The sequence below is a fragment of the Nyctibius grandis genome, chromosome 15, assembly GCF_013368605.1.
Source record: "Nyctibius grandis isolate bNycGra1 chromosome 15, bNycGra1.pri, whole genome shotgun sequence".
In the NCBI taxonomy this organism is placed as follows: Eukaryota; Metazoa; Chordata; class Aves; order Nyctibiiformes; family Nyctibiidae; genus Nyctibius; species Nyctibius grandis.
This window is the reverse complement of record NC_090672.1, coordinates 13,251,903-13,275,567: the sequence shown is the minus strand read 5'-3', so window position 1 is coordinate 13,275,567 and position 23,665 is coordinate 13,251,903. Positions and strand designations below refer to the sequence as shown.

At 53.2% G+C, this 23,665-nt stretch overlaps 2 protein-coding genes across 2 annotated transcripts in view; one reads left to right on the top strand and one right to left on the bottom strand.

Annotated features, from left to right (window-relative positions):
• Nucleotides 1–1,972: 1,972 nt before the first annotated feature.
• PGS1 (phosphatidylglycerophosphate synthase 1) lies at nt 1,973–18,220 on the top strand. Its single transcript, XM_068413616.1, has 10 exons — nt 1,973–2,109; nt 6,231–6,420; nt 6,989–7,066; nt 8,175–8,274; nt 8,955–9,144; nt 9,489–9,667; nt 10,587–11,120; nt 15,104–15,252; nt 17,459–17,601; nt 18,063–18,220. Exons 1-9 carry the CDS (start codon nt 1,973–1,975, stop codon nt 17,576–17,578), a joined length of 1,677 nt encoding a protein of 558 aa, XP_068269717.1. The 3' UTR covers nt 17,579–17,601; nt 18,063–18,220.
• Nucleotides 18,221–19,278: 1,058 nt separating this feature from the next.
• DNAH17 (dynein axonemal heavy chain 17) overlaps nt 19,279–23,665 on the bottom strand; it is a 34,674-nt gene continuing 30,287 nt past the window's right edge. Inside the window, 7 exon segments of the mRNA XM_068413615.1 lie at nt 19,279–19,570; nt 20,296–20,521; nt 21,085–21,228; nt 21,414–21,596; nt 22,562–22,744; nt 23,061–23,240; nt 23,461–23,652. Of these exon segments, the coding sequence (XP_068269716.1) occupies nt 19,323–19,570; nt 20,296–20,521; nt 21,085–21,228; nt 21,414–21,596; nt 22,562–22,744; nt 23,061–23,240; nt 23,461–23,652 (1,356 nt within the window). The 3' untranslated portion in view covers nt 19,279–19,322.

Genomic DNA, 23,665 nt, shown 5'->3' with positions numbered 1-23,665 from the left:
CCCGGCCCCCCCGCCCTGCTCCCTCCGCTCCCCCCGCCGGGAGAGCCGGGGCGCGGGGGCGAGGGCAGCCCCGGGGCCGCCGTGCCCCCCCCCCGCCCCGGGCACCGCAAGCTCCCCGGGCCGCGGGACCCCCTCACCGGGGTGGGCGTCCTGCCGCGGGCGGCCCCCGGGAGGGTGGCAGCCGGGGACCGGGGATGCCGGTGCCCAGGGGGGCACTGCAAAGCCCCCCCCGTCTGCTGGGGGCACCCGGCCGGCGCCCGGGCAGAGGTGGGTTCACCCTGCCGAGGCTGGTGGGGTGCCCCGGAGGGGTGCACCGGCGGGGGGCTGCGGCCACGCGGTGGGGGAGCGGATCCAGCGTCCCCACGACGCCGGCCTTGATTTCAAGCACAACGTGCCAGGCTGCCGCCGGCCTCGGCTGCGCTTCAGGAGACCCGTGGGGAAGAAAAACCCCCTCGCTCTGGGCACAGTCAGGGGTGAACCCTCTCCCGAGGCTGTTCCTCGGGGCTCCCAGGCGCCGGCCGGGTCAGCAGCGGCGCAGCCAGCCTGCCCGCGGCCCCGCTCCCGGGCGGCCGTGCCCCACGACGGCGGTGAGGGATGGCGGCGGCGGCAGCTCCGATGGTGCCTGTGGCCGGCGGCTGGGGCCAGCTCTGGCTCCGGGAGCCCTGGGATGCTCCGTGCGGTCGGTGCTTTGGCACCCGGAGCGGCAGAGGCAGGGCCGAGGCGCCCGTCTGCAGGGCCGGCGCGGGCTGGTGGGGAGCCGCTGCGAGGCCGGGAAGCCGGGGCCCTCCTTCCCCTGGCTGGGTGCCCCTGGCGCGGGCACGGCGGGGCTCTGTCCCGAAGGGATTTCCTCATCCCTTTGCCCTGACTCGGCTCTGGCCGCTGGAGCCGGCAGCCGCAGTGCCAGTGCCCCGGGAGAGGACCGTGCCCCCCTGGCAGAGCGGGCAGCGAGCGGAGCCGAGGGGGCACCGGGGCCCCCCTTCCCCACCTGGTTTCTCTGCATTTTCGTTTGGCAATTGTCAGTTTCGACCTCGAAAACAAACCAGACTTTGTCAGTGGATTTTATTTTAAATAGTTTAATTTGCCCTGGAGGAGCCGCGGCTGCCAGTCAGGGATAAACACAAGAAGCGCAGTTCTGGGAAGTGAGGCTGCGGCGGAGCAGCTGGGCTGAAATGCAAACGAGCGCTGGAGCCCTGCCTGGGGCGGGCGGGGCGACACCCGGGGGACGGGCCGGGGCGGGAGCGGGGCCGGGGCGGGCGGCGCCTCCGTGCCCCCCGCAGTGGGACCGGCTGCCCGCAGCCCGGGCTGGGCGGCAGCAAGGCGGCTCTGCCGGGCACGGCGGCGGGACCTGCGGCCCCCGGGGCTCCGCCTCGCCCTGCCCGGTGTGGGAAGCCCCGGGGACGCGGCGGCGGGGACAGGCGCTCCCCTTCGTGGCCGTAGACCGAGCCCTTCCCCGGCCCCGGTGGAGGGGGGCTGCCAGGGCGGGCCGGGGGGCGGCAGAGGCCGATCCCGCCGCGGGCAGGAGCCGTGTCCTGCCCCGAGGAGCCGTTCGCCCGGGGCCGGGCGGGCCCGGAAGGAAGCGGGGGGGGGGAGCTGAGACTGCCGGGACGGCGACCGAGTGCCCGGGGCTCGGGCTGCAGCTCCCCGAGTGCGCCTGGAGGCGCCTGTGGCGCCGTCGTGCGTGGGCGTGGGCGTGGGCCAGGGGCAGCGGCGCCTTCCCGAGCCCCCCCGGCAGCAGCGGCCGTCGCCTTCTGAGCGGCCTCCGCGCTCGGCGGGGCCGGGCTGAGCGGCGGTGAGCCACTGCGGCCTGTGCCTGCGGACACCGGCTCTGCCCGCCGGGATGCCCCGGGGCCGCCGCGCTCGGCCGGGGCGGAGCCGGCCACGGCAGTGACCCCGCGGCGGCGGCCCGGAAGCGGAAGCGCGGGGCGGGCGCGTCGCCATGGCAGCGGCCGGAAGCGGAAGGCGCGCGGGGCCGATGGCGGCGGCGGCGGGGGGCGCGGCGCTGTGGCGGCGGCTGTCGGCCTGGCTGCCGCGGGGCCGCCCGGGCCTGGCCGCGCTGCTCGGCCGCCTCTCCGACCGCCTGTCCCGCGGCCGCGATCGCCGCGCCCGCAGGTAAGGAGCCGCGCCGAGACCCGCCGGGCTCCTCCCGGCGCGGCGGGCGGGGGCCCCGCTCCCGTTCCCGTGCCTGTGGCCGGGCCGCAGGGGGTCGGAGCCCCCGGCCGTCGGTGTCGGCCTGGCGTTGCCCGGGAGGGCCCGGCCGCCCGGGCGCGGAGCGCGCTGCCCCCTCGCTCGCCCCTTCCCGCGGCGCCCGGGGGTTCCTGCTCCGCGTGTGCCCGGCCAGACCCGTCACCGACAACCCCGGAGGAGCGGGAGGTGACGGCCCTGCCGGCGAGGGACCCCTGGCCGCCCCCGCGCCGGGCGGGTCTGCGGGAGCGGTTGCTGTCTTCCACAGTGAATCAGCTGCTGCAAAGGAAGCTTAGGGTTAGGGTTAGGGTTAGGGTTAGGCTTAGGGCTGGTTCTGCTGCTCGAGCTTTAGGCCGTCAGTCTGCCCTCGCCGTCCCTTTGCCCTAGGACAACGGGGCTACTTTATTTCCTCCTTTTTCATTTACTTTCCTGCTGCTGTCTTCCAGGTGCTAAGCGTGGTCCCCGTTTGCTAGGGATTGCTTGCCCCCTCGGCTGTCACAAGTGCCGCTGGGCCCCCGGAGCGGCTCTGGCCGGGGTTTAGGTGTCCGGCACAACCCGCCCGCGCTGGGGTTGTCCGTGGAAGGTGAGATCCCCCCGCGCCCCGCCAGAAAAGAGATGAGCACAGGTCTTGGTCCTGTCCGTGCTGGGGCTGCGTCTGGTATGGGAGAGGTCGTCACCGCTGTGCTGGAGCAGGGGATTATCAAACTGCACGGAGGGTGTTTCCACTGTCATTCTAAGTGGATCTGAGTGGGCTGCTGGGACAGAGTGGGCCTTCATTCCCCTTCCTGATGCCTCCCCTGGGGAGCTGCGCAGTGAGTGGGATCCAGGAGCTGACCTCTGAGAATGGCCCAGGCTCTCCCTCTCCCCTCTGCCCTTCCCCAGGGAGCCGGAGGGACGGGGAGGGGGCAGAGCTCTTGTGGGGCTGTGCGGTCAGGAGTACGATTCATGCTAAAAACAAAACATTACAAACCCGGAGGTGATTGTCTTTCTGTAGGACCGCGTCGTGGGTCCAGAAGTGATCAAACAAAATACTTCAAAGGAGTCTTTAAACAAAGGTCTTTTCCCCTGGTCTTTAGGCATCGCTTTGCGCTGTACTTGGTGAGAGAGCGCTGGAAGGGTTCTGTGTGTTGTTTTACTTAGTACGTGCCTGATAGAGTCTTGTGTAGGAGGGAGGGGGTGGCATCTCTCGTGTCACGGCACGTCTTCACTCTCCTTTTCCCCCTGGGCAGCAGATGTGCTGCAGCTGTCCTTGCTGGTGTCTCAGAGCCCAGTGTTAGCCCGAGTTCTGCTGTATGTTCCTGCTTAAGCCAAGGAAATTATTTTCAAACTTCTCTTTTGGTTTCATCAGTGTTTTTTAGCGTAGATAAATTACTAGACAGAGACGAGTGGATTCGCAGACAAGCAGTTTGTAGATCCCCCTCTGTGGTGACGTACGCGTGGGTGAAAGGACGGTGCCGGATCCCACAGTTTCACTTCACCCCTCGTTCTGCAGATGAGGTTTTACAGTGAATAAGAGTGTTTCGGCTCCATCATGAGTTTGTGAACCAAAACCGCAATTTTTAAAAATAGAACACACACAAAAATTCCCTCGTTTATATTTAGGGTCAACTTTTTATGCAGAAAAGATTAGAGGTGGTTCCTTTTAGTTCTGTTTTCTCTTTCCGGTTAACTCGATGATGTGGAGTACAGGGGAAGGGCTCCCCCGGCCCCGTTCTCTGCTTCTCTGAAAGCCGGTTTGTCCAAGTGTGGAATTTTGATGATTTCTTCATCATGTCACGTGGTTTCTGACTGTGGCCTGTGTAGAGCTGAAAGGATTGTGTTGTACTTGGGTGAAAATGGCTTGAGCTGTTTTCAGTCCCTGGTGGGTCGGAGCTGCCCCTGGGGCAGACGGTGGCTGGGCCATTGTTAGTGTGGGCTGGAGCCTGACCCGCGCCCACGCGGAGCGAGGGTGCAGTTGGACTTGCAGTTCTCATGTTCTTCGCCAGAAAATGGCTTCTGGGAATCATGTTTCTGGAAAGCGGCTTCTTGGCCACTGTGCAGCCTTCTGGAAGTAAAATTGGCCAGGTCTGACCAGCGGAATAATAAGGAAAATATTTATCTCCTCCTTGTTGTCATAAATTTCCCACTGTTACCTCGGTGGGAATAATTCCAGAGAACGTAATTTGTAATCTGCGGGGCTAGGTTATAGCCCTGACTTTGGTGTTGCTCTGCAAGCCCTGCATTTTCTTGGTTTTTTTTAAAAAAAAGTATTTTTTGGATGCGAGTCTGAACTCGCGTGGCTCGGTGTTCCTTGCTGTGTCCGTGCTCACGTGGTGGCGGCGGAGCCGCAGGTCCTGCTCCCACCGTGTGCTCTGTGCCTTGAGACGTGAATGTGCTTGAAAAACAGTATTTCTTGTATTTCTTTTCTGCTTTGATTTTTTTAACATCTTCTGTGGAATATTTCCATCGTTTTTAACACCCTGTGTTGGTAATCTGTGTGACTTCGGGGTGTCAGGCCTGAGCCTGGTCCACGTGATCTGCTGAAAAACGCCGTGCTAGGAATTCTTGCACAGATTGACTCAGATTTCTGTTGCGATGAATAGTCAGTGACAAACTAGTGGATTTTCCAGGAAATGCAACTGCAAACTGTCTGGCTTCTGCGTAAGGGTATTCGGAAACCTTGTGAAGATCCAGTGTTTTATCATGAAGCAAATGAGTGAAATCATCTTCCTGGAATCTGTGGTCATTTGGGCTTTGGAGTGTGGTAAAACCTAAAAGTTCCTCGCAACAAATTCTGGTAAAAGTCATAATCGAGTTTCTTCGTGGTATGTGGTGGTGGCAGAAGGCATCAGGATGGGTCAGAAGATGGTGGCTGCCTGTTGGCCCCAGGGACCTGGCGTTCCTCTGGGCTGAGAGCGGCCGCCGTGGTGCTGGCCTGACAGCCAGTCTGACTCCTGCGAGTGGGATTTGCAGCCCAGAATGTTCTCTGTCAGGCTGGGGGATGTAGTTCAGTCCCTTGCTTGTCGGTTCCTGGATCTCATGGGAGTTGCTGCTGCTAATTGTGTTGAAATGTGGTTTTGTCATGTGGACAAACTCCTACCAGGGGTTACTGTATGACTTGATGGGTTAGCATGCATGAAGCCTCCAGAGAAGAAAAGATGCCACTTGCTTCTTGTCACCCCCTGAAGCATGACTGGTAGCAGTGAGTTGGTTTCTTTCCTAAGTGACTTCAAAGGAATTAAATTTGTTCTGCAGTTTCTTTTTAAAGAAGGAGCTTCCTGCTGTTTCCCTTACGGTTACTTTGAAGTTTGTGAGAGAAGCCTTGGCCGCCTTTTAGTACTTGTGCAGAAGGCAAGTGGCGTTGCTGTAGAGGGCTGGTGGTGCTTCTCGATTTTGGTTCTTGGCTCGTACCTGTTGAGACACACTCGATCCTTTGGTAGGTCGTCCCGGTGCTGTGACTTCATGGGTTTGCTGGGACCTGCACTCAGGCGCTGTGCGTGTTATAGGTCTGTTTTGATAAGGTTGAGGGCTTGAGGCATTTCTCTGTTTTGTTAAGGAACGAGTGATTTTTAAAACTTTTACCTGAGATAGAAACAACTGATCTTTAGCCCGGCTGAGAACTAAGCTAGACATGAAAGTGACCGTTGGCCATGGCAAAGGTGACACGTGTGTGATAAAGACAATTCAGAAGTGGCTGATTACGGGTATAGCTGGTGCCACAGCAGCCCCGCCACACATCTGCTCTGGGGGTGCTGGGGAGAGTTCACATCCTCAGTTTCTTCAGCTTCCAGCCTGTTTCCTCTCCTGTGTTCCTGTTCTGATGAAAGGGTAGCTTCCCCTCATCTCCCCTGCCAGTTAGGGGAAGGAGCTGATGATGTTAAGAACTGTTCTCCCACCTTTTTCTTGTGGTTTTCTGTTTCCAGATTTGGCTTTGGTGATTCAGCTGGGATTACGGAAAGGCAAAGGCATTCTTGCCATTGTGGGGCCGTTGCAACTCTTTCTTTGAGTGCTTGGAGGCTGTTTGTGGGAAGGCTCCATCATACAGAATTTCTCCATCTTTCTTTTCACAGATCATCATGGCTTCTTCTGGCCCCATTGCTCACCCCTCCCGTTCCTGTGATCACAGCCCCACCTTGCTCCCTTTGTCCAGAAGGAGCACACAGGTTCCAGTGGATCAGGAACCTGGTTCCGGAGTTCGGGATCTCCAGCTCGCATGTCAAGGTGCTTTCATCCCCAGCTGAGTTCTATGAACTCTTGAAGGTGAGTTGTGGGTCCAAGTTGCAGGAATGGTTTTTGAGGGCTGGGAGCTGCGGTGGGCCGGGAAGGCAGCAGCTACCACCGCTGCGGCGTCGGTGCTGAGCAGAGGGTGAAGGAGGAGAGCTCTGTCAACAAAGGTCACTGGGTCCTGGCTGGCTCACAGGATGGGATACAAAGGATTAAAGCAGATGTGGAATGAAAGCTGGGATTGCCAGTGTACTACTGATGCAATCCCAGTGTTGCAGCTCCTGCGTGGTAACTGCTCTTGTATGTAATAGTTTCAGTTGTAGGGAACGTGTTCCTCAGTTTCCCAGGAAGTATGGGTTTCTTCCTTGATTTTTGGATGCAGCCATGGTGCTGATGTTGCTCTGTAAAGACCTGTGTGTTTTACATCTTTGCTATCAGTGTTATCCCTGTGCCTTTCCTTCTACAAGGCAAGGGAGACAGTGCTGTGATTTGGCTAAAGTGATTCTCCTCGGGGGAGCCACAGCTCTTCTGTGGTCAGGATCGTGAGCTCCTGGTGATCACAGAGACCGAGGATGAACCTGAACTTATTTTCTGCTACTCCCAGGTACAGATAAAAACAGCCAAGCAGCGAGTGGTGATGGCTTCGCTCTACCTGGGGACGGGGCTCCTCGAACAGGAGCTGGTGAGTGTGGAAAGGGATTGGGAAGGGGAGGAAGTGAATGTGGAAAGAAAACGCCTGCCTTTGCAAAAACCATCCTGTTCCTGCAGGTGCCAGAGGTGTGTGTGAGGTGAATTTGGGAGCTTGCAGTGTATTCAAAACTTCCATGCAGGGGTTCACTTTACACACCTTTTCTCCTCTCCTTGAGAGTTTTCTCATGGTTCCTGGCTGCATTTGTGTACGTGTCCGAGGGGTGGGGGGGGCAGGCGTTTGGAAGGGAGGCGTCTGGAGCTTCTGCTTCAGGCCTCGAACAGAGCCATGGAACGAGTGAACTTTTCTGCGGGATAATGAGCCTGGATCTCTCAGACTCTCGGAGGTTCCTGGCGTGGTGTTCAAAGGGCTTTTGCAGAACTGTGGGATCATGGGTATTTTTTTTTCTGGAGTTTTTCTTGAACATGATGAAAGCTGTACGTGTGCAGTGCTGTTTTGTCCCCCAAGAGCACTATGCAGATGCAGTATTAGCTCTCTGCATGTAAGACAGAGGTCAGCTTTGCTCCGTGTTGTTTACCGTTCCTGTTTCCTGTTCTTCCCTCTAGAAACAAAAGAATTACCACAGACCTTTAGGGAGAAGCCTGACCTTGGCCCATTTCTTATGTTAGAATGCAAATTCCTCAGCAGGGTAAAGGTAGACAGAGTCCTGCACAGGGTTTTGTGCCTGGCTTTGTCTGGGCTTGTACACAAGGTTTGAATTTACGTGTGACGAACAGCCTCGTAGCTAAGGAATAATCTGCCTCGGCATCGTTTGTGAACTCCTACCAAGATTTCCCTTTGGTAATGCAAATCTGTGAGTTAGGAATGATGTTGGGACTTTTTCTGCTAAAATTAATTGCTGTTCAGAGGCTTGAAGAATGTGTGCATGTAAAATCGATGCCCTTTCATGTGGTGCTTTAGGCTGATAGAGCAGATGCCAGTCTGACAGATGCAAACTCTAAACCGGCAGCGTTTTGCATGACTAGGAAGGACTCGTACTAGGGTGTGGAAGCTTTCGTGGCCACCAGCCTCCTGGCTGCTGAATACTTTCATTATAAAGCTTTACTTGCTTTCTGTACTGAGTAGAGAAATCTCTCTGCAGGTGGATTGCTTAGAAGAAACGCTGGAGAAATCACTGCAAGCAAAAGGATCGTCCAACCTCAGAGTTTCCATCCTTCTTGACTACACCAGGGGATCTCGGGGTAGATATTATGGGGCTTTGCTTTCTTCAAAGGCTTGTTTTACAGTTAGGCTGGATAAACTGTTTTTTCAGAGAGAGGCTGTCTGGACTGATTGGACCTACTTGCTTAAATCATACCTCTCAAAAACTGGCCTTTTTTATACCAGTAACTACTTATTCCCAGAAAATCTTCAAGCTGAGCAGCTTTTCTTCTGAGAGTAGGTGGTAGGAGTGAGACGGGCCAAACTGCTCTGTGCAACTTGTGCTTTCTTGTTTGCTTAGTTCACTTGTCGGTGCATTGGCCCTTATTCATCATGTTCTTTTGAATTTTCGTTTTTAAAGAAAAGTGGGAATTGTTGGAAGTAGCAGTACCCTTAACCAGAAACTTTTGTGGTGACTCTTTGTAGCATGTGTTACTGGTGCTGGGTGCGTCTTGATTAAGAAGCTTGAATGGTGTCAGAGCTGCTCAGTGACTGTTTCCAGGCCCATTCATTGAAGAACTTACAGTTCTGGCTGTCAGTTTCAGTAGTGACGCAGTGCAATGAAAGTGATTAAAGAGAAAAAAGGCAAACATGTCAAGTGCCAGCAGAGGAGAGGGGTGCTCGTTCTGTGACCAGCTTCTAGATGAGGAGCGGTGGTGCATGCCGTGATGTATCCCCGGCCTGGTGTGATCCTGTGTGTGAAACTCCCCTTGTCTCCCAGGCAGGAAGAATTCCCGGACAATGCTCGTTCCATTGCTGCAGCGATTCCCCAAGCAAGTCCGTGTGTCCCTCTTCCACACTCCAAACCTGCGTGGGCTTCTCAGGCTCCTGATTCCAGAGCGTTTTAATGAGACCATTGGGCTGCAGCACATCAAGGTCTATCTCTTTGATGATAATGTGATCCTGAGCGGGTGAGTCCTGCCTCTTCAGGCCCTTGCATGGTTCATTTAGCTGAGGTTTTGAGGCAAGGTTTGCATGCTGCCATCGTTGTCTGAATGCCATTATTTGCATCTGGTCTTTCCGTAGTGATTATATCAACGCTCTTCTGAGATGGAAGAGCAACCATAGCTCATCCACAAGAGGTTCTTGTATGAAAGAGAGCACCTTTCTCAAAAGGAAAAGAGAAAGATTTCTCATGATCAAAAGGAATTTAGTCCAGTTATACGCAGAGTGAGCTCTGCAACCTAGGCTGGGGTGTTCATGATCACACGCCTGTGCTCTGTCCTGGAACTCAACTCTTCTGTTTCTCTCCTAGCGCCAACCTGAGTGATTTGTACTTCACCAACCGTCAGGACCGCTATGTTCTCCTGCAGGACTCTCCTGAGATTGCAGACTTCTTCACAGAGCTGGTGGATGCGATTGGAGACGTGTCTCTGCAATTACAGCGAGATGATACAGTCCAGATGATGGAGGGGATGGTACACCCGTACCAAGGTAGGAGTGAGCTGTCTGGTTGGGTGGTGTGGTCCAGAGGAGGGGAGTGACAGCCAGGGTTTAAGGATGACTCGAACTGCATCCATCTGGAACTGCTGAGCATCTGACCATCGTGTACACACTGTGGGGTGTCCCGTTTCTGTGCCATCGATTATTAAAATCAAGATCACCAGAGTTTTGAGACTGGATCTGTCAGAGTGTTCCTAGCATGGTGGCTATGACCAGCTCATCTGGCAGAGAGTGCAAAGGCTGAAAGTTCCTCCATAACTATCTCATTGCTTCTTCATAATTGTGCTGCTTATGACCTTAAACAAGAACTTAAATTCTTTCTATTTTTGATATTAATGTTTATAATTCTACATGTTCTGTGTGTACATATTCTGAAAGTTTCATGAATGTGGTGCTATTTTTGATAATTAATATTTTGTAATTGAGTCTATTCTGGGAATCAAATGAATATTGAATTAGGAAGACTGAGAACAAGTGTTGAAGTGGGCAAAGAAGGGCATCTATCTGTCGGGCTGATTGCACCATAAGAAGTTCTTGTGCTGGCCTTGTGCACTGCTGTGTGATGTGAGCTTAGACTGTGGCAGTAGTTTGTTTTGTGTGTTCCTGTTCGTTCTTGGTTACCATTCGAGCTTTGCCCTGGTCTTTTCATTTCTCAGTGGATTGTTCAAGCTGCTGCTAGTCAAGTTTCTTACCCTTCTTAAAGCTGAATGTTTTTCTTCTGTAACATGGCTTTGCTAACCTTAAAACATCTGGTTTTGAGCCTTAGGGAAGAAAGTTGGGTGGTCTTTGTGTTAGCTGCCTTTTGTTCTGGTATTGGTGTCCTGTCAGCAGTTTTTCCTGCTACGTAACAGGTGATGTGTGGCTCTGTACCTTTAGGTCTCAAATGTGATCTCTTGGGGTTTCCCTGCAGGAGACAAGATGGCTTACTGTGAGATAGCAAACCGAAGAGTCATGGAGGTGATCAACTCTGCCAGGACACGACAAGAACTGCTTCACGCAAAGACTTTCCACAGCAGCCAGGAAGGCAGCTCCTTGTTATCCCAGCAAGACTCTCAAGCATCTGGGGGTCTGAGACCAGAACCCGACACCTGGATCTATCCCTTAATCCAAATGAAACCTTTTGGGATCCAAATAGATGAGATGGTCACAGAGACGCTGCTGACAGAGGCTGAACGGGATGCCAGGATATACCTCACCACTGGCTACTTCAACCTGACACAAGCTTACATGGACCTCATTCTGGGCACTAGGGCTGAGTATCACATTCTTCTGGCATCACCGGAGGTGAACGGTTTTTTTGGTGCCAAGGGGGTGGCAGGTGCCATCCCTTCTGCCTATGTTTACATTGAACACCAGTTTTACAGTGAGGTCTGCTGCCTTCACCAGCAGGAGAGGGTCCAGCTGCAGGAGTACTCCAGGGCTGGGTGGACGTTCCATGCCAAAGGTAAGGTGTCCGTTTCCCAAGAGGACGTGTTCAGAGACGTTGACTTGCACATGGTTGGATTGTGCAACTAGTGAGGAGATGGCTGGGTGCCGAGTCTAGACTTCACCTCCCACCTCCAAAATACCCACCTGAAGTTTGAACGTCCTGCTTGCATAGACCTGGAGGGTTTGGATCACGCAGGGGACAGCCATGCAAAGTCATGTCTTGCCTCTGGATTTCTGATTCGAATATAGTCCCAGAGGTTGTACAAGAATTGTCCCTGTGGTGACAGTAAGACACTGTCTTGATGTGAATCTTGATGGGAAAGAGGAGGAAGCATCTGGCTGTATTTATGAGCGCAGTAACTGTTGTGATTCAGTTCCTTGTATCCCTCCTGCCCGTTTGAGCAACAGGCAGCGATGACTGGGTCAGGGAGCCAGGGCGTGATCTGCAGCAGGAGCAGGAAGGCAACTGGCTCGTCCTGGGCACCACGATCTCTTGGCAGCTGGTCTTTGTGGGGATGATCCAGGTGCTGAGGAATTTGTACCAGCTCCTGTTTATGGCATACAGGAAAGTGCAGCGTAGTGAATAAGTGCACCCGTGTGCCTTCTGGAGCTGGAGGCAGCTGGAGGGGAAGTTGCTGAGAAATGAATGTTGCTTAACAAATGTAGTTAATAATAAACAAAAGTAATTAATACTGCCATCGTGGTCTTCTGTAGAAGACCCTGGATTCTATCTTGCTTGATAGATTGTGTACAGCTTTCACAAGCCCAATGCCACCTTGACCAAAGCATGAATATTTTCCCCTGACTGGTTGTTGCTGGTTGTGTCTCTAAATTTTCCTTCCAGAAGTGCAGTCCTTGACTCTCATGTTCTCCTACTTTATACGCAGTAGTAAGTATTTAATTGCTCAGTAGTAGATTTTAGTGATGTAAATACCTCGGGAAGTCTATTTAACTTGGTCTCCTGGTCAGGCATGGCCCTTGGCCGAGCTGAGGCGTCTTTGCCATCTTCTGTGACTCTGATCTGCGAGCAGAGCTCTGCCCTGTGTCACTGTGTCACTTCCTGCCATGGCACTGGTGCCCTGGGCCAGCTCTGTCACCGTGAGCAGTGCCCGGCCTGGCCCTCGTTAGCACGCTTTGCAGTGTCCTGAGGGGCATCTCCAGTGTTTGCTGCACGTGTCTAGTGTGAAGGCTGGGAGGACGCGGCCCCGGGGCTCTGGCCTGTGCCTGTTCCCGAGTTCTTCTCCCGCTCTTCAGGGCTGTGGAATGCCTCTCTCTGCCCCGCGTCCTGCAGCGCTGTTGGGAAGAGGTTCGGAGGTGGTAGGGAGAGAAAGCTGCTGAGTGAGGCCTTCTCTTGACTGAAGAGAATATGGGAGTGTTACTAGGCTGCCTCTGTGTCAGAACTAGGAACCTTTCTAACGAGCCTTGTGCCTCTCCTGCAGTGAGGTCGGTAACTCCAGCTCAGTAAAACCCTCATCTCAATCCAGGGCAGCCCGAGGGAGGCGCCTGCCTGGCTGGGAAGTCCTGCGTGGTCTGTCTTCCAGGAAGCACGTGCTCCAGCGATCTGTGGTTCGCAGGTTCCTCCCCTTGCTGGGCACTGCTGGCTCCGAGGGGGATTGTGTGGTTTGGCATGGGTTGAGCTCGGGAGGCATGGGCTGCTTTTCCAAGCTACCAAAGTGCCTGTGGCAGTCAGCTCCTTTCTGGGCCGGCTGTGCCCTCTCGTGGGAGCGCTCCGGGCTCTGCCTGCTGTCAGGTATCCTCTTTGAGAGAGGGATGCAAGACTCGGCGTTCAGCAGCTCCCCTGCTTGGCAGGAGGGACAGTCGGAGATGTTTGCTGCCTTCCTTCCCTTTCCTCTTCGGAGTGCTGGAGGGATCAGCTTGTAGCTCCCTTCTCTGGCACGCTCTGCCCTTTGGCACAGCTTTGATTCACCCGGTTTCCTTCTGCAGGAGTCACGCGGTGTGTGTGAAAGAGGACAGGGCAGAAGAGGGAAAAGGAGGAAACCTTGGAGACAGATGAAGGGCAGTTGCACGTGGAGCCTGGCTCCTGGAAGAGGACATGAGATCCCCAGCAGCAAATAGTGCCTGTTAATGCTTCCTTTTTGGGCTAAGACGAAAGCCACCCTTTAGGATCTATCTGATTTACACCAAACACGGTGGCTGCTGTTTTGTAAACCCTTCAGCTCCTCTTAAAACATTTTGTATCCTCGTGCACAACTTCCCACAGCGTGCATTCCCACCAGGGTTACGGCTGTCCCTGGGTTCGCTGGGTGCAAGTGCAGTTGTAGCAGCCCAGTCCAGAGCGTGGGAGTGGGAGATGCAAACCTGTGCAAGGAGAGAGGCTTTGCTGGCTGTAACACCACGAAGCCTACCTGCAGCCCTGCTGCATTTCTGGGTGTGGTGGTGTGGGTGACACGGGTACGTCCTTTAGGATTAGGGTCCCTTCCCTGTGGGTGTTGGGTGACAGTGCTGGGGTGGCTGTTTGCTCGGAGATAAACCCGTGTCACTGCCGTTGGATGGCGGCTGGGAAACGGCGCTTCCCCTTTCTGGAAAGGTGAGTCACTGTTTGAGCAGGTCCTGCCAGGTGGCCATAAAGCCAGAGACACCGTGAAGGCTTCAGGGCTGCTGCGTGACTGCTTAGGAGGAGCGAGGACGTGTGTCCTGCTGCCCGGGCAGAGCTGTGCCCTGCTGCTGGGAGCCTTGTGCGGGGCTGGGCCGGGCACCACGCCGCCCTGGCAGCCCTCCTGCTTGCTGAATCTCTGTGCCACTCGGGTGCCCCCAGCCTCGGTGCTCCTGCCCTTCTGCGGGTGGGGGCAAGTTGGCTGTGCCACTGAGTTATGGGCAGTGCCAGCTCTGAGCCAGGACCGTAACTGAAAGTGGCAGCGAAGCCGTGGGGGTGGGGAGGAGGTTACAGGAACCAGCGGTGAATCGGCAGCTTCTTACTCAAGGCATTCTTGGAACTGCTCTGGGGTTGAGTTAGGAAACCTGCTTCTATTTTAAGGACTAGGTGGTTTTTATGCTAGGGTTTCTTTGTTGTAGTCTTTGTGTGACTCGCAGGAGGGATAAGCCATCTATCAGGGGCCTGCCCAGGGCTGTTCTCAGTGCTTGTGCCTTGCTAAGTGGGGAGCAAACACTTCTTGGATCTGTTTGTACACAGAGTGGCTGTACAGACTCTCCTTGGCAATAGTCCTGGCTCTCCCGTGGCACCCTTAGCTGGTCTTCCCTGCTGTGCTGCAGTGGTGTGCTTGAGAATAGTGTGGTGTTTCCATCTGGTGCTTGAGAACCAGCCCTGGCTTGTGTCACACTTGCTCTTGTTGTGGTGCTGCCAGAGCTGCGTGGGGGCTGCAGCGGTGAGTGGGCTCGGGAGCCTGGCACCCCGGCCAGGGCTTGATTTCATCTTTGGGTGGCTCCTCAGGAAGTGAGTGGGTGTAGTGATTTGCACTTCTCTTACGAGTTTTATTTCATGTGAATTCACCTGTCAGAGCAGGGAGATGCCTCTTCATGTCACTGTCTTGTGTGGTCTCAGGAAGGGAGTTAGTCACTGTGCAACCGCCCCGCTTCCAGCCCTGGCAGTGACTGCTCCAGGCCTGGCCTGTGCCCAGTGCTGGTGCTTGGTGTAGGTTTTCCTTTACTGAAAAACTGTCTCATGTCAGTGTTTCTGAAAGACGCTGTGGTGCACAACGACCTCTAACTAACCTAACGATGGTGACTCATGCTGGATTATTTGGGGGGCCCTCCATACAGTGTATTTACATCCCTAAGAATGTGCTGCCCCCTGGGTGAGAGCACATGAGTTCGGACCACGCGAGCTGTGCAGGGGTACCCCAAGGTTCATAGGAAGCTTTACAAGACATGCAGGGAAGCTGGCTTTGTGTCGTGGTCTTTTACAGTTACTGTAATCTGACGTGTTTAATTCAGTTCTTCCAAGGGAAGCGATTGTTTGGGGCGACCACGGTCGTTTCCTTTGCCTCCCTCGCTTCCTTTCTCCTCCTGTTCTCCCTGCAGGCCTCTGGCTGTACCTGGCAGGCAGCGACCTCCCCTGCCTCACTCTGATCGGCTCTCCCAATTTCGGATATCGATCAGTTCATCGCGACTTGGAAGCTCAGGTTGCGATCGTGACAGAAAACAAAGCTTTGCAGCAGCAGCTCCATCGGGTAAGTGGCCGGTTACGGGGAGGGAGATGGCGTGGATGTTGTGCTGCTTGGTCACACGGGGAGTGCTGGTGGCGGAGCTGCAGTAAAAACCTCCAGCCACAATAATTCAAACCCTTCTTGAGCACTGGAAGTCTCGAGGAGCTGTCAGTTAAGTGGCTATTGATGAGGTGCCTGCTGCAAGTGCCTGTTTCTGGGAAACGGAGGCCGTAACGGGAAAGAACATGTGTCCTCAGTGAACTCGAGTATCAGGAATGCTCAGGCACTGGATGCTGAGATGCAGCGTTCAGAGAGGGTCTGCTGGCTCTGCTCTGCTCGCTGAGCACAGCACCTTCCTGGGCCTTATCCCCAACGTCTGGGCATTGCCAAGGTAGCGCCGTGCTGTAGGATAATGAGGTCAGGCCCTTTGGATTGCTGGTCTCGGACTTCTGGAGGACTTTGCTTCTCAGGCGTTTGGGAAATCCTTTGTAGGAATATAAATGCCAATCAGTGAGCTGTTGGGTGGCTGCCCACAGGCTCTGGAGGTGAACAAAGGCAGGGGAGCTTCGTGTTTTCTGCAAGAAGAGGATTTCTGGGCTGGCTGGATTGCCCATGAAGTTATATGACATAATATAATCTTGAATAATAATATGACAGTATATAGTCTTGACACAAACATTTTTCAGTGGTTTAATGTTCAGTGTCCCAGTTTTTTGGGGTTTTTTGTTAGGCAGCTTGGGCTGCTCAGCGCTTTTGCTGCTTCTCAGATCCTGTCAGGTTCTCCAGCTGTCTTGATGCTGAATCTTTTGCTGGAGCTGACATTGTCCCAGGTAATTTCTCATGTTGTGCTCTCGTACAAAGCAAATTGGTTTGGTGCTTCTGTGTGTGACTTAGGGATCTCAGAAATGTGTTCTGTGAGGCACAGTTGTCCTCAAGATCAATGGGAATTGCCCTCTTGCATCAGGGCTCTTCCACAGGGTGAGTCAGAGTATATCTAATCAAAAACAATTCTATTACTGGAAGAGTTGCTTGAATATTTCAATTCATATCTTGCCTCTACTTGTTTCTAATGGAAGGGGAGAATCAATGAAAATATGACAAAGGAATTTTCTCAAACGCTGCTGCAGTGATCTCATTTAAAGGGCTTTAAACCATTCCCATTTGCTGGAAGCTGATTTGGAGATTGGCTGTTTACTGCTCTGTGACCTTTGTTTAGAAGACTCAATTCACTGCTGGTGCGCTGCCATGCAGTCACTTTGCCTTTGTACCATTCAGTTCCATTTAAAAAAACGTGATGAGGTTTGGGAAGAAATTTGAGTGGTTTGGGTATCTTTGGGTGCTTTGCTGAATGAGCTGAACTTCAATTCAGATTTAGCTGGTCTTGCTTCCAGTGATCAGCCGACCTCATGCATCAGATGGCCGTGGGCTGACTTGGAGCCCTTGGAGCATTTGGGGGTTCTAAAATTAGACTGATTGATTGATTAGGCACACTAATGTCTTCCTTCTGTTGGTGGTTCATCTTTTTTGGTGTTAATTTTCAGTGCTTGGTTCCTGTTTCACCCTGAATTTAAACAGTGCAGAGTGTTTTCTGTTGTTTGTGACAGCTTAGCTGATGAAAAACAGATGATGACCAGCCTTACAGTAGATGGTCTGCTCCTTCTTTGCCTGGAAATCTAGAAACCAAACGGCTTTGATAATAAAACCACTTGTACCTTTGATCAAACAGCTGCTTTCACGTGCGAGGCGAGCACGTATTATCATCATGATGGTTCATTTCCTCCTCCAGCAGTGTTGTGCGCACACTGGAGAAGCCTTAAGTGTTTCTGGTAATTTAGCTGAAATCATGACTGCAGATTCATTTGAAAACACAGCGCTGGAGCTGTGTCTAGAAAGAGCTGCGTAAGCCAGTCTCTAGAGATTAGGGTAAGGTTTCCTTTTCTGGCAATTACAGCGAGGGATTGAGGATTTTTTCTGGAGCTGAAGCTTAGCTCTCTTGCAGCTGTGGGGCACAAAAAGGCAAAACCTTCTACCTTTGCTCCTTGTAGAGTTTAAATTGCTAATTCTGGCGCGCTGTCACCATGAGCCTCCTATGTTGGGGTTTGTGGGAGAAATAGTGCAGCCTTTTGGCAAGATCTATGGCCAGTTTTATTTGAGAATTTTATTTTCTTAAAGGCCATTGTGTAATTTAACACTTAGCATTTACTGGGGTGATGTTTCTTTCCCTGTACAGGAGCAGGAGCAGCTTTACCTCTGCTCAGGGGTCGTCTCATCAGCAACATTTGAGCAGCCAAATCGTTACGTGAAACTGTGGGTGAAGCTGGTAACGCCTCTGATCAAGAATTTCTTTTGAAAGAAGAAAAGTTGCTGCTTTGGGTGAGTTTTCTGCCATTCTTGTGGGGAATTTATATTGCGTTGACTGCAAGTAATAAGAGCAGAACTCTATCGTGTGGAAGAAATCGGTGATGGAAACACGATGTGGGGGAAAAAAAAAAAACAGGCATCTCTCTTCTCGGGTTCTTGCCACTGACTGGAATCATTGCTCAAGGTCTATACTGGGTTTCAGCTACTAGAATTTCTGGAAGGGACAATGAAAGAGAACCCACACAAGGGTATTTCCCATGCATAGAAACAGAACTTCCATTTCTGAAATGTCCCTTTCAGAGTTTTGGGGAGAGGGACTGTGGTTAGTTGAGCTTGACCAGCGAATAGAAAACATTGTTGGAGTATTTAAAATGTTTGATCTTCTTTTTATCATCTGATCAGTGCCTTGCTTTAACCTTGTAGATGTTGGTTAATAATGGGGGCAGTTGATTTTGATTTTCTGCTTTGTACAGCGTCCTGGATTTGCTTGGCTGTTCCTGTGCCCAGTAACTGGAGCCCTCCTGAGCTTCATGGCATTGCCCTTAGGTGTTATCATCTGTGCTGGGCAGCGGAGTGTGTGCTGAGTGTTCACATGTCTGTTTTATTTACACAAATAAAATTTATTTACATACATATGGCCTTTATCTCTGGGGTTGTGTATCTGGCTCCTTCACCTTAAGATGTGTTATGTCTTTCCTGAATTGTGGAGAGGACTTTTGGTGCCAGTGTGATTTTTGGATGTTACTGGCTGAGTGGGAAGCTCAAACCATAACACACACCCTGCAAAGACGTTGGTTGGGAAGCCAGATAAAAGCGTGTCAGTGTGCAGGCTTGGGCTGCCCTGTGACTGTCACTGGTGCAGTGTGTCCTGAGCTGGTATTGCCAGCAGAAGGGCTTCTGGCACCTCAAAGGCTGAAGGTAAGCGTGAGGCTTCATGGTAACTTATTCTAAATGCTGCTACTTTATAAAGTACAGGCAGCTCTACCTGCCTCCCCTTGGGGCTTGTCTTACCCTAGCTGTGAGGGTGGTTTTATGCAACGGTGTTTTAGAACAAATTGTTTAGATATTTCATGGGGTGGGATTCTGGTGAATTATTTTATGCTAAAGGGACAGGCCTTGGCATCCGTATGGTGGCCAGAGCAGATCTAATGACCCTAATAGGCATTAACTGCTGAGACAAATTATTTGTTGTGAAAGAAAGGGTAGAGGGGGTTCTATAACCTAGAACTAGAAAGGGACACGCTTCAGAGACTGATGTGTGTGCAGCTGGGCTGTACAGGTTGGCATGTGGGAGAACTGGGCCAAATCTGCACCTTTCTTCTGTCTGGGCTAAACTGATCCGTGCTTCCACACAGGAATATGTCATGTGCAGGCGTGATGAATTTCTGCTCACAGTTAGCACTGAGGGATCAAACAAAATAGCTGTGGAAAGAGGGAGAGCTGTGAGAAGGAACGGAATCCAGAGAGTTCATGCAATGGTTCTGTTGGGCTTCCTTTGGTGGTCTGGCTCTGAACCAGCACCTTATCGGAAACCACCAATCATCAAAAACCAGGATCCGTCGTGAGAAACTCCGTGTATTTTAGAGCAGTCTCCACACGACAGCAGTTCCAACAATATTTTTATTGATACTTTGCTAAAATAGTTCTGGTACAATCAAACTTAGTCTAAATAACACAACTTTGAGGGTTTTTTTTTGCAAGTAAAAGCATTTGCTCTTTTCCACAGTCAAAGTTTAGCTCTGTAGGAGCAGAGCGACGGCGGCCAGGATCCACTTAGCGGCTGTTTCTTTTGTCTTCAGGTTAAAGGTCCAGACGTAGGTGGGACCTCGCATCCGCGTCTTATAGACAGGACATTCATAGACGTTCTTGGTGTCCATGCGGTCCCCGGGGACGGCTCTGATGAGGATGACGGGCATCATGGGCGTCAGCTCCTTCAGCCGGGCGTCCGCGATCGCACCGGAAGGGATGTCCCAGCGAGCGCCTGCAACGTGATGGGAGGGTCAGGGTACCCGGTGGCTTTATCACCTGGGGGGGCTGTTTTCATAACTGCTAATGGGGGGGAAGGAGTTGCTCCAGCAGCACAGTCGAGGATGGAGGGTGAAGGTTGGGTAGCCATGGCTCAGTAGTCGCTAGGGCTAACATCGTCTCACTGTGACTTGTGAATGCATTTTGCCTTACGCTGTGGGGGATGTCTAAATAAATTCTGTCCCCACTCGTCCCTTCAGCACGGGTTTGCATGAAAGTTGCATGGCTGAGGGTAGAATGTGGCCGTGGTGGGAACTACGAGAGCTGTGCTGTGTGGTCTGGAGCCTTGGTACTGCCCTCTCATTCCCCCTCGTTTTTAGCAGTAATTACTTTAGGTTCTGAGTTTCCTCATTCATCTTACACATCAAATAAGAGCATAATGTATTCACTAGAACCATGTAGCTTCAGACCACCCAGGCCTCAGGTTCGTGAGAGGCAGCCTGAATTTCCAAACAACAGCTTCTGGTGCGTGCAGCTGCCTGTGAACCGGGCGGGTGCTGCCCTCGGCTGGCGTCTCCCACACCAGCCTGCAGCGAAGGCTCCCGCTGCTTGGAGCTTCTGCAAAAGCTGTGCAGATTCACACGAGCCAGCGAGTACTAACACCCGCTCTGTTTGCAGCGTTAAGGCCAAACTGGGCTTTCTCCATGTCCCAAACGTCTCATAAAAGATGCAGTCTCTTACCTTCCATGAACAGTCCATGCACGTAGGAGCCTTCTCTGGGGGGAGCCGTTATATCCTTGTGGTTTTTCTTGGTCACGTCCACGGACAGACACATCTTGTCCAGCGGCCATTTGTTCTTCCTGGCCATGGACTGCATGATGGCCGTGAGGAAGGACTGGGGGTTGAAGAACCCTGCCAGCCACACGCTTGCAGGCAGCACAAAGTCCGTTGTCCAGACTTCCAGTTCCTGGAAAGTAAAAACAGCAAAAAGTACTTGAGTGTGAAGTGTGGCCTTTGAGCAGCAGGACGCTGCTTTGGGGTGCGATGGGACAGAGAGCTGACGCCTCACTGTGCCCGACACGAGCTTCAGGTGATCATCCAGGTGGGGACACGAGGGTGGAGGTGTTCTGTGATGAATAAACAGCAGATTCCACTGCAGCAATGAGACTTAACCTGTTCATTTGGATTGCAGTAAATACTGCTATCGTGTTTTTGTTTTGTTTTGTTTTGTTTTTTTAACAAAACCACACTTTAAATAGATGGTTCTATTAAATATTTTTTTCTTCTAAGACAAAGTTATGATGGGGTTAGCTAATGTTCTTTCAAAACAGTGATATACTCTAATGGTGAACCCTTTTCAATGTCAGCTGTCATTCTGGGGGTAACGGGCCGTTTCAGGTACTTCAAACTGCTTAAATTAATGTTGAAAAATAAACCAGTTAACTACTGCACACTGATGGAGGCGATTCCTGGTCTTCTGTGGTATCCGCTCGCTCCCTAAGCTGTAACTTTCACGAGAAATCTGCTCACCCTGATCCGCAGGAGCAGGTCTGCGTACCAGGCTCCTAAGCTCAGCAGAGAGGGGTAGGCGTAACGTGCCCAGGATTCGGGAACGCTGTCGTAGTAGAGAGCGTTCGCCAGCTCCTCCATATCGGCCGTAATCGTCAGCTCTCCCTGGGGAAAGGGAGAAAAGTCTGAGCAGTTTTACCTGACAAAAGCAGGGCTGAGGGAGGTGTTTGGGCTCAAGCGCAGCACGGAGCAGGAGGCTGGTGCCCTCTGGCCGTGCCCAGCACGGGGGGATGTGTAGGGGCGCAGCCCAGCGCCTTGTACAACGTGAGGTTCCAAACGAGCAGCAGTACCTTTAGTCCCAGCTCTAACTCTGTCAGAGAGCGCCTGATGGCGTGGGTCAGGAGGTTCATTCTTTCACACTCCTGGAAGGCAACTACAACGTACGGGGTCTTGTCCACCGCCTTCGCCATCAGCTCCACCATGTTGAACGGCTCCGGCAGCCTCTTCATAATCTCTTCGAGGACTGACTTCACCTGGAAAGAACATGCCACAGAACTGCTCTTACTAAGGGAAAATGCTGTGGGTTAACAGTTAATTAAGCTCAGTAAGAGTTTTCTTTTTCTGCCTTCGTGTTTCCCTGTGCTTCCTCCTCTGTTACTAACGCTCTATTCTTTTACCAACTCCTCTTGCATCTCAAAAAGCTGCAGCTCTTTTTTTGAGGTGAGAACTGAAGCCACGGGGGCTGTGAAATTCAAGTGTACAATCCAAGGAGTCGGGAGGAAGACTTTTTTTTTAAAAATGTGTATTTTTAGTAGTTGCCATCATGAATGGAAATTACTAAGCCTGCTCCATCTGCTGAGGATACAGCACATGAGCCACAGAACCGCTGGCGCGTCTCTACCCCATCAAAGAGTGACCTCTGAGCGCTGTGGGTTGGAGAGAGCACACACAAACTGCTGCGGCAGCGGTTCAGCCCCTTCGCTTTACCCGTGCGGTTTCTCGGAGCTGCTGGAGGAGAGCAGCCAGGGGGGTGATGATGTGGACACTGGGCTGCCGGGGGTCTGGACTGAGGTGGGAGCAGGGGAGAGGGCTGCAGGTGGGACGGGGCAGCCACGGCCACTGTCTGTGGTACCAGAGCGGTGGAGCGTGTGTGAGCGTGTGGTTATGCTGCCACTGCCGAGGCCTGGCAGAGTTACCGCCTGCCAAGGAGAGCCTGGACACACAGAAACCACGTGCAAATATTCCTAAATAAAAGCTTGACAGGAGTGTCCAGCGGAGACCGCAGCGTTCGTGGTGAGCTCTGCGCTGGCAACTCCCCTGCTCCAGCCTGGCAGCTTGGAGCGCTGGGCTGGAGTCACAGCTCTGTGTATCTTGCACTGATAAGAAATCAGTTATGACAGGCCATATTCTCCTGTCTGTGTGGTGTGGGCCCACGTCTGTGCTCCCCGTCTGACCTCTGAACTACCACTTGCTGTAAAGCAGCAGAGACTTCACTTGCCTTTTCCTCTCGGGAGCCTCCTGAGCCTCCTCCAGCGTCGGACTCTTGGGGCTGCATTTCCAAAACGGTCCGAAAAAGCCTGTCCGAGGTGACGGTCAGGAAGCCGATCTCTGCGTTGGGGTGCAGGCCGTACAGGTAGGGGCTCTCGGGGGGCAGGTTCTCGTCGATGTACTCGTGGTAGCCCTGCGGGCAGGCGCAGACGTTAGTTCAGGAGCGTACGGAGGAGCGTGGGGTTCGCTTGAGCACACGCTGCGTTTGCGGGCACTGCCCGGCTGGTGGGGCTTAGTCAAGATGTTTTTTAGCTCACATCTTACCTAAGCTTTTCCCTTACCGCCCCGGCCACAGGAATTATTTTTGCAGTGATTCTGCATGTTTCCACGGGATTGAAACTTTTTTCCCCCCACATTCCCCCTTGGTTAGCAGGAGGGAACTCTGACTCGTGTGTGTTTATCCGGAGCAGTGGTTTTCCACAGCAAATTGCAACGTTCATCTTTCTTACCTTGTAATCCAAGCTGGGAGGGATCAAAAACCCTGGAGCCAAGTACACGCCCCCTTCCAGCATCTCCTCACGGACGTATTCGCTCAGGTAGGTCCGACAGAGCCGGCGGTCCCAGTCGTCGGTGATGTGTCCCCCGTACATGATCTCACCAAAGAGGTACCGGAGATCGTCCCACGGTACCTACGAGGAGAGGCTCACGCTGGGGCTTGCGGGGCCCCCCACAAGCCCCCCGCAGCCCGGGGCAGCTGCACGTGCAGGGGCTCGGGAGGAGGGGGAGACCCGCTGCCCACACCCCTCCTCAAGAGCGGGCGTTTGTGCAGCAAACAGGAATTTTTTTTATAAAAGGTTGATTGTCACAGCACGTGTTGTGCTGAGGTGCGGTGACTTCGTGAGTCCCTACCTTGGGGTTGGCCTCCAGGTAGTTGTACAGGACGTTAACGGATATGGTCAGGTCCCCGTTGTTGAAGGGGTAAGATCTGTTCCAGCCCTGGGTGCCGAACTTGCGCCGCTCGGCCACCACCGCGTGGAAGTAACAGAGCGCAAACAGGACGCTTTTGAACTCGGTTTCTTTGCTGCACATCTCTAAGGTGTCCTGCGGCGGGGAA